This window comes from Dipteris shenzhenensis, chromosome 7 (assembly GCF_047967505.1).
Source record: "Dipteris shenzhenensis isolate YYH24624 ecotype China chromosome 7, Dip_SZ_1.0, whole genome shotgun sequence".
NCBI lineage: Eukaryota > Viridiplantae > Streptophyta > Polypodiopsida > Gleicheniales > Dipteridaceae > Dipteris > Dipteris shenzhenensis.
In genome coordinates, this window is record NC_141602.1 from 37,719,100 (window position 1) to 37,728,513 (window position 9,414).

The window sequence follows — 9,414 nt, forward strand, 5'->3', positions numbered from 1 at the left end:
GCAAGAGCCTCATCTTGACTCATAGCCTCACCAAAAGGAAAAGGAAACAAGGACAAAGCAAATTCCTAGGCACAAGGTCACCTCGACAGACCCACCAAACAGAGGATGATGCATGTTTCACTTCAAGTGCTATGAGAGTAATTTAAGAGGCGACGAAGCAGATGGAAGTAGGTCTTCTCAAGGATGCAACTTATGGGTGTAGCATACATGGTGACAAAGAGTATCTCATATAAAACTCAAGGAGATCATCTATCTAGCATATGATATTAATGTATGTTGATCACCTACTTTTTGCAATCTCTTCTTAGATAAATCTACAAGTTTTTACCTACTCTTGTTCTTATTATCATTCAAGCTAATTGTCTCCGTGATTGGGTCATACTTGATGACTATTAGCACAAAGGGCTAAATGTTTAAGCAATCGATAGTCATTTAGTTCATGCACCTGAACTACTAACTAAACTTAAGTGCTTATATTCTTTCTGAAAGATGAACAATCCCTAAATTTGACAACTACATCATCCTTCAACCCTTCTCCAAAAGAATAAGAGAGAAATTAACCTACATTGTAAAATAAGTGTTATAAGGCCCTTCAAAAATGATTCAAAATAGCTTTAACAAGAAGGATGTCTTTTAACAAGACTATCCTTCAAATTTGAGTCATAAGATGAACATAAATTTTGCTAAAGGTTCTAGAGTAGAAGTAACAATAGAAAATGAACATCTTAAAAATGCAACCCCTCTAAGGAGCTTAGCACATGGAAAGAAATAGGATGGAAATGGGAAAAAGAGATCCAAAGTGGTCCCATGCATATTTTTATCTTATTCCCATCCCACCATGTGCTAACAAAAAAAGAACTAAGGACAAGTTTAGGTAGAAGAGGACACATGACATCATTTCATGTATTTAGGAGGTGGAGACCACGAATCCTTAAAAAAGAACCCATTCTAGAGGCCATGGTTCAGCATGGGAGAAAAAGTGACTACTCCCATTCTAAATCCATTGTAGACCATTTGGTCTAGGATGGGTATAATGATGACAAAGATTCCCATCCTAAACCCATGCTAGCCCCATCCATGTGATAAGCATGTGATAAGGCCCTAACTCGCATCTATGAACTTGTTTTCAATGGTGTCACAAATTTTCCAACATTGCGTAATATACAACCCCTTCACAAATGCAGGCACCTGCATTTGCGCCAATGATACATTTCAGCAAGCTCAGAGATCCTAAATCAACAAAAATGCTATGCCCAACCAAAAAAGTCTATGCACAGCAAAGTGGCATGGTGTATGGCTCCAGTATAGCAAATTATCAACACCAAAGGTGCACAACAGAGGATCAAAGCGACACAAAATGGACGAGAATATTGTGCCTGTCTCTCTAACAAAGAGAAAACGATCTCCTTACAAAATGTGAACCAGGGGTTTCTAGATGAAAGCTCAGCATCGCAGCAATTTTGTGCAAAAAATCCAACCCCAAAGATCTCGAAGCACCTGCATGAGTTATCCGACCCACATCGCACCAATTTTGTAGAAGGAATCCTTTTGAAATCAACCCCAAAGATTTCGAAGCATCTCCACGAGGGACCAAACCAGCTCCCTCTGGAAGGAAGGTAGATCTAGCGTCCCAGTTACAAGTGGACTTTCTTACTGCAAACTGTGTCCGTGATTGACCTGCTTCCTACTGAGATCGAAATGTTGCAAGCCGTGAAGATTTCAACGTGATGCTTGAATATATGCAATATGTCCACTGTTCCGGAGATGTCGGTAGTGGTAGAAAAGGGTATAGAACCAGACAAGAAGTCTTCAAGCAAGTGGGAACTCGTTGCCAGGCGGTCTGCTAGTAGCGTCAAAATAGTAGAGATCTTCTCTGTTCCGTCGGCTCCAATAGCTCCTGCGGGGATGGGAACATTGCCCACTTCGTCGCCTCGGTAGAACAAAGCCGCAGTGCTGTTGGTGTATTTGAAGCTGACTTTGTTGGGATTCTTGACGGACAGGCCTAAAGCCAGAGTGAGATTGACGGAGGGCTTCTTAAGGAATCCCCCACCGAGATGCGCATCGAAGCTTTGCAAAGTGAGGCTGTCCACTTGTATGCTCGGTTTCTTGGCGTTGAAGACGGTGAAAGCGAGGATAAGAATAACGATAACCAAGAGGAGAAAGATACCGAAGAATATACCACATGCGATCCAGCAGCACATTCGTTTACGCCGTCTGGAGAAAGGTCCGACGCCGGCTTCGACCGAGAGAGGATGCAGGGCAACGCTATCTTCTGGGTTACCGTTTCTACGCGATTGTTTGTAGCCGAGTTCCATATGAGGATTGTTGTGGCTTGCCATAGCCGGGATGTTAGGAAGTAAGAAATGCAGCGAATAGTGCTGCCAGAAGCGACTAAGGTGCCGAAAGCACAGTATGGAGAACAGGATAGGATGCTTTGCAACCAGAAGAGGATGTGGATGCAGAATGGCTTACCGGAAGCGAAAGGAGCTGCCAGAAGGCGGGATGTGAGCGCGAGATGCAGAGAATGGTGCTGCCAGAAGGCGCGATTGTGCAGAAAGGGCAGGATGGAGCAGAGAAAGGTTTGGCAGCCAGAAGAGGAAGAGGATGCAGGATTCCGGGGATAATGTGCTGCCAGAAGGCAAGGCGATAGGGATGATACTGGCTGTAGGTGCAAAGCTGGTAAGGAGAGGAGAGGCAAAGGATGAAGGCGGAAAACAAGAAGGAAGCCGAAAGACAGCGAGGCAGTAGGAGAGTGTATATTTCTCACACGACCTCGAAAGTTGAAGCCTCCTCAAGGGCTGTAGAATGTAAACTTGGAAGAATAAACTGAGGAATAGGATTGTCGTAATTTTACAGTGCTTACATAAATGCGAAGCGTGAATGGGAAGTCGGGAGTCGGGAACATTACCTATCTGTAAGAACGCCAAATTACGAGCTTTAATTGGAAGCGCGTCCTCTGTACCATGTCCTTTCGGTGCCCTTAAATTTTGGTAGAGCACGCGTTCCGTCCGTTTCCGTCCTTACATTCCGACCACTGCCCATCAAAATCCGTCGTCATTTTTCCTTAAAAACTCACGAACTCTTCCGTCTCTTCTTCCATTGCCCACAAAATCTGTTCCCTCCCCTCCGCTCTTCCGTCGCTCCCATCAAACCCGTCGTCCCATATATTTATATATATATATATATATATATATATTTTTTTTTAAATATTAAGGAGAGAGGCAGGCAAGAACGTGCCACGTGCTGTGTGGAGAGGAATGTGGAGGGGAGCTTGAGAGTGCCACGTGGCTGAAGGATGGAGTGGATGCAAGCATGCTTTGAGCAGGCGGTCATGCCACGTGGCAGAAGGAATGGGAGGGCGATACAACTGCCCCTTCGCACTCCTTTTCTCAATGCTACTCTCGCTATGCTCCATTTTCAAATTCTCATGTTTAGTTTTCCCGCTCAAGTTTTGCCACCCGTGACGGGTCCCAGACCTGTCTAACTGTGCTACAGAGTTTGCTTGAGATCGCCTGCTCCATCTCTCCCCAAAGTTACGTTTGACATGCTCCAGTCTTAGCTTCTATATCGAATTGCCGCTCCAGGTTTCTTGAGTTTCTCCAGGTTGTCGAATTGCAACTCCAATTTCTCTCTTACTGTCGGCCAGTGCAAGGTTGGCAACTTCCGTTCTCATATTCTCAAGCGAAAACTCTCTCGGATTGGATGGGCTTTCGGTTTTTGACTCTCTCTACTGGCTTTTGACTTTCGACATATCGCCATGAGGCAGGCACGGAAGTTGAGAGGGTTTGAACAGGAAAAAGAGGAGGATATCGCCAACGAAGCAAGGTCGATTGAGCAACATATAGCCACAGTAGCAGCAGGCAAAGCAAGGAGACAACCTTAGCCATTGCCATAGCCAGAGCACATCGGATCTCCAATCCCCCTTCGTTCAATAGAGTTTTGGTGATGTCGCTTGATCAGTTCTTCTCCAGCCTATGGTCGAAGCCAAGAATCGCAACCCTGAAGGTGTCCACATACTGCCTCTCTTCTACCACCTATCACGAGATAAATTCACGGATCGTTCCACCCTTTAGACATTGAAAAACCGATGAATACGGTAAGGTTGGGTGATCAAGGAGGGAGGGCTTTGCTGGTTTGCTGCTCCAGACATTGTAGCGAAGCAGCTCGGTGTGCACCCACATTCAAAATGCCATGGTCGAAGAAACCTGCAAACTCTGGTCGCTCACGTACCTTTGAGTCACATTCTCATGCACTTATGAGTCGCCCACGCTAATTAGCTCCCTCTGCTCACGCATACTCCAGCTCCGCCATCTGATACCATTGACTCAGCCCCTTCTAAATCTGCAAACGTTTCGGCTGCCACTCATTGAGTCAGAGCCTGATGGATCGTTTCACCCCCGAGTAGCGCCACTGCTAGAACTACATACTGCCTTTCATGGATGTTGCCTTTTTTGTGTTCAAAGTCTTGCCTTTCACGTCCTTGAGAGTGCCAGAGGATACTCGCTCATGCGTTTAACATTCGTGTTTTTCTCAGTATTTTTTTGGCAGGCGTTGGATTTGGGTGTTGCCGTTTTGCACGCAAGAGATGGCTTGACTTCCAAGCGGTGAAAGATGATAGCTGCAATCGCAACCTTGCCGAGTGCAGGATTGAGTAGCAAGGCTTGCATTTGAGCGATCGAGAGAAGTACTTTGATCTTCTATTCTGAGTTGATTTGTAGGTAGCAATTATCTATTGACGTAGCTACGGATGAGGAAGTCTAGCAAGCTCTTCCTCTAGCTCATAAAATTTTCGAGGTGCCCAAGGAGGCAATCTACTTCTGAAAAGGTTGTGGACAAGGGTATCGTGCACTCGGTCTCAAGTTTATTCTCACCACCAGGACTCGAAACAAAGGCCACATAATAGAGATTTGCTCTCCGGGGACTGCTCCCATTCCAAGCACAAGGGAGAGCATGCAATAAGGAAGCACAGTACGCTACTCAAATTAATAGAAGCCAAAAGCTGATAGCGGTGAGTTCAAAGCTGGCGGAAGCAAGAAACTGTTGTGAGATCACAGGCCGAAGCAAACAAAAGCCGTTAAACACCCAAAACAAAGCAAACAGGAGGGGAGAGGATGTGACGACGAGTAGAGCTACGAGGGTGTTTTGATTCGACGGGTGAGCAAAGCGTAGTGTAGAAAGCGAGAAGTTTGAGAGACAGATTCAATCCACGCAAGAACAATTCCTTGATGCCCATAGTCGCAACCAAAGAACATAATACGATAGTGTGGCATTGGAATCTCGGTGTAGCTTGCGTGTAGAATTGTGATGAGGTATCAGGTCCCTCCACATATGAGACTAGAAAGAGGAGCGAGTTTAGAAGAGTCTTCGAGCAGGCATTTATGTCAACCTTCCCTATGCAGCTATCAAAGTCTATGAGCAGGTACGATGCAGGTACAACCAAATTGTAGAGGGGAGGCAATGGAATGGAGAAGAATGACAGAACGATGAAGGAGGAGATAACGTATAGAGGGACCATAGAATGGAGAAGAAGCACAAACAGAGTAAGATGGAGCAAGGGACCAAGATAGAGGAGAGGTGAAGGGGGTCAGCGAAATTCTTTCTCAGATCAATCAAACTCCGTCAAATCCATACAGGGAAAGACTAAAAGAACTAGATTGCTTGGCCAGCTGGGCTCTTGATGAATACTTCTCTCTTTTGCTATCTTGTTGAGGTACACATGAGTCACGTTGTCAGAAATGATGCAGAAGATTGATGTTCAATTGCATGCGACCTTTTCTAGAGATTTCGTTATCATCCAGTCCTACTTGCACTTGATGCTATTCATGTTGACAGTAAAACGTAGTTTTTCTTTTTTTTGGAGGAAGACAAATTTCTATTCTTTCCACTGTAAGCAAATCTATTGTCATTCCACTTCAAGCGAACGATGGGGAGATGTATTTCAGAAATGTATAAATAATAAATCAAAACCAAATTGAGACAGAAGCATGCAACTGTGACAGGAATAATCCAAACCCAAAGCTGCATTGCATGTACGACAAAAGTTCCAGCACCATTTGCAACTTCATTGGATCCCTTTTTTCGAAGGCACAAATGTTTATTTTTTGGGTCAAATTATGTTCCTACGCTTTAGAAAATAGTACTTTCGCGCTCTAGCCGGATGGCCCTCGAGCATGTTGTAACCTAATGGACCTACTGTGTTGTGGCTCCTTATGTAGTACTGCTCTAAAGTTTGTGCTTTGTCTACAGTGTCTGTTGTTTCCAAAACTTTGATTTCGAAATTTTCTTTGAAGGGCTTGTAACACTGCAAGTCCTCTTTCATTTTCGCTGGTGGTTTTTTATTGTGCTGTTTGATCCTCCGCGACAGGTCCGTCGTGCTCCGTATGTATTTTCTATTGTTGGGTTTGCACGTGATGCAGTAGACGACGACGCTCGCACGATTCCCTTGCGCGGGAGGCTCCTCCTTCATCTCGAGGCTCGCGTCTTTCAATGTCATACCTGCGTAAACATTGACGATTACGTTAGTCATCGAGGTTTTCGGTCTTTTTTTTTTCGTTTGAGGTCCATAATAGAATGCATTTATTTACTTGCCCTGGTTTTTCTCTGTTGGCGTGAAAGGATCGTTTCCGATACCGAAGCGCTCCTCGTATAAGTCCTTGTCAAAAATATACGTAAGCTTCTCTATTGTCGTCACCGGGTGCGTCGCGTCGTGTGTCCCTCCAAATTGTTCCATGAATTGTTCGAGTATAGCCGTTCCTTGATCACGCGTCGTGTCCCTCAGCAACTCCAAGGATACGTTGTACCCGTAATGCAGCAGCTCGCACGCATACGCTGTGATCCCTTTCGTCTTCATGTCTAGTAGCTTCTGCCCCTCCAAACTTTCCATCATCCTATCGGTCTCATCGAACTCAATGTCAAGCTCGACAAGGATCTCTTTGAGGAGTCTTGCAGGAGAAGTGCAATCCATGATGAGTTTGTTGTTCTTGCAACTCGTTAATTCTTTTTCTCAATTGTTGCGGTTTTTTTTAATTTTCGGAAGCATTACGTACCATTTGCGAATCTAAGCCTCCCGGCTCTCTTTTAGTTGGCAAACGCCTATTGCAGTTGTCAATGAAGTCGCGTAATTCCGCATACATGTTGAAGCCGTTGATGTAAGCTCCCAGACGTTCTCCTGCATTGTTTGCTAGCCGGAATTGCTTTGTGGTTAGGAAGAACCTCCTCTTTGCTGGTGGAGGTTTTGTTGCCTTCGCGTTGCTTTTGTATAGCTCAAATAGCTGCTTGCAGGCATAACTTATTACACCGTCTTTTCAAATGAGCCGTCTTTTTAAATCTTCAAGAAAAAAAGATTCTTTCATGCTGGTGGAATTTACCTTGTCTGCGTCCATGTCTTATGCTGCAATGTCCCGAGCTTTCTGATTCTCTGCACCTGTTCTCGACAACAGACAAGATATTAAAACCATTTTCCTTGCACGCATGTTTGGTGTAACATATTCATGACTTGTCTCTTTACCAATCTCTGGTAGTGAATACCTTTATGCGCATGGTTGTGTTGTCGGCTGTGAGAACTCTTGTGGAATTGGTCTAAATATGTCTGGATGTGGGCAATGTAGTATGCGTAGCCTCGTTCTCTCAGTCACTCTGGACAACATCACGTATGCTAGGCCAGGGGCAAACACTCCTCGAAATATGAGCAGCGCTTTGTTAAATATGGAAGCGCCTTGGGATTTGTGTCCCATGATAGCATATGCTAGGGTTAGTGGAAATGTGGACTTGTGGAACCATTTTCCATTTATTGCCTTTCATTGATGCTTCGAGCGTCGTAATGTGAGCACGGCCGCTGTTGTGTCCACGACGACAATGATACCGTTGATTTCTCCCCTACTAGTTGCATTGATGCTCTTGATTTTGCACATTGCTCCATTTGCGGCACCTATTGCGAGGTCGATGTTTTCCATTATCATTGCCTTCGCCCCCACGCAAATTTTTCCTATCTCGTTGAAGCTTTTGTCCTCCAACCATTCTTTGAGAGCTGGTTCGCTCGCGGCGTTACTGTGTATTTGAACATGCACAATCATCTCGGGAGTGTTGAATTTCTCCACAAGCTCATCGTTGAAGGTAGCAACATCGACTCTGTGTGTGCAAATGATGGTTGTTTCGGCATCGATGAAATGGCATGCACCTTCCTTGTCGACAATGCACTGCCCCAAATAGTTGGAAATCTCGTCAGTTGTGGGCGTGCTGACTCTTATGGTATGCAAGAATGCCAGGAACGGCATGTCTCGTGCATGTCGCACCGAGAATTGCATGTGGTACATTTTCGCTTGAACCCAGTGCGAGGAGGACGTGATGTGGCACGGCTCGCAGAGATCCTCACAGTGTTTGCAGACTGGCGGTAATTGCGCCAGGTCACCAAAAATTATGAGCATTTTGTGTCTGAATGGCTCATGCAATGTGCCATTAGTCACATTGACGATTTGTCTTACCACCAGATCAAAAGTCATCCTTGTTAGCATGGACATCTCGTCAATGATGATCGCGTTGGCTTCCTTGATTGCGAGGTGTCGCTCATCCGTCTCATGGATGTTCAGTGGGTACTGACTGCTGCGCACAGGGATCTTGAATTGGTAGTGTACAGTGGTTGCAATCCCACTCAGCCGCATCGCAGCCGCCCCTATTGATGCACAGAGTATTGCCGTTTTGTTTTGCGCTACCAAATGCGAAACATAGTACCGTATCAAGAAGCTTTTGCTGCTACCTGGTGTTCCACAGACAACGTGCAGCCCCGAGCTTGTTGAAGCTAGGCTTTCGAAGACTCTTTGTTGTTCTACTGTCAATGCGGCATTGGCGACGGTGCGAAACTTGGCCATTTTTTCCAACATCCTCGTGCGTGTTGGCCCTTCGACGGTTTGCTGGTCGATGTTAGGCGCTTCCATCGGCCAGTCTCGGATGATCGCAACCTTTTGCAATATCATATTGATCAACTGGTCAGTGTGGTCAGTCGCTAGCAAGTTCCTTTGCGTGTATTCGGTCACATACATCTCGAGGTCCTCGTTGCTCAATATGAGGCCGCGCATTTGGCATTCGACAAAGTAGGATCCAGCTATGTTGGCAGGTGATATGAGCTCTGTTTCATTCCTGAAGCTGAGTTTTCGCAAGAGCACGTTGTAGAAGTACCCCTCTAGTTGATGTCCAGGGTGGTAGTCAGTGAATCTGACTATCGCTCACATTTTGCGATCCTATTGCCTAAGAGGTCAAGACCGACCGTTCCACGTTGCGTTTCCTTGGGCTTTCGGATCACATATTGCCTATGGTAATCGTAGAACATGCTATCCTCGATGACGCTCGGTCTCCCGCAGTATATGTCGACCGAGTGCAGGGTGACGTTGTTTCGCGAGATGATGCGTTGTCTTAGAGATG

The 9,414-nt window shown here is 45.5% G+C and overlaps 1 protein-coding gene across 1 annotated transcript; it reads right to left on the reverse strand.

The window, feature by feature from the left end:
• Positions 1 to 1,214: 1,214 nt before the first annotated feature.
• Positions 1,215 to 2,339, reverse strand: LOC147900308 (late embryogenesis abundant protein At1g64065-like). Its single transcript, XM_087377410.1, has one exon. The coding sequence runs from the start codon at positions 2,337 to 2,339 to the stop codon at positions 1,635 to 1,637; it is 705 nt and encodes a 234-aa protein (XP_087233536.1). The 3' UTR covers positions 1,215 to 1,634.
• Positions 2,340 to 9,414: the final 7,075 nt, after the last annotated feature.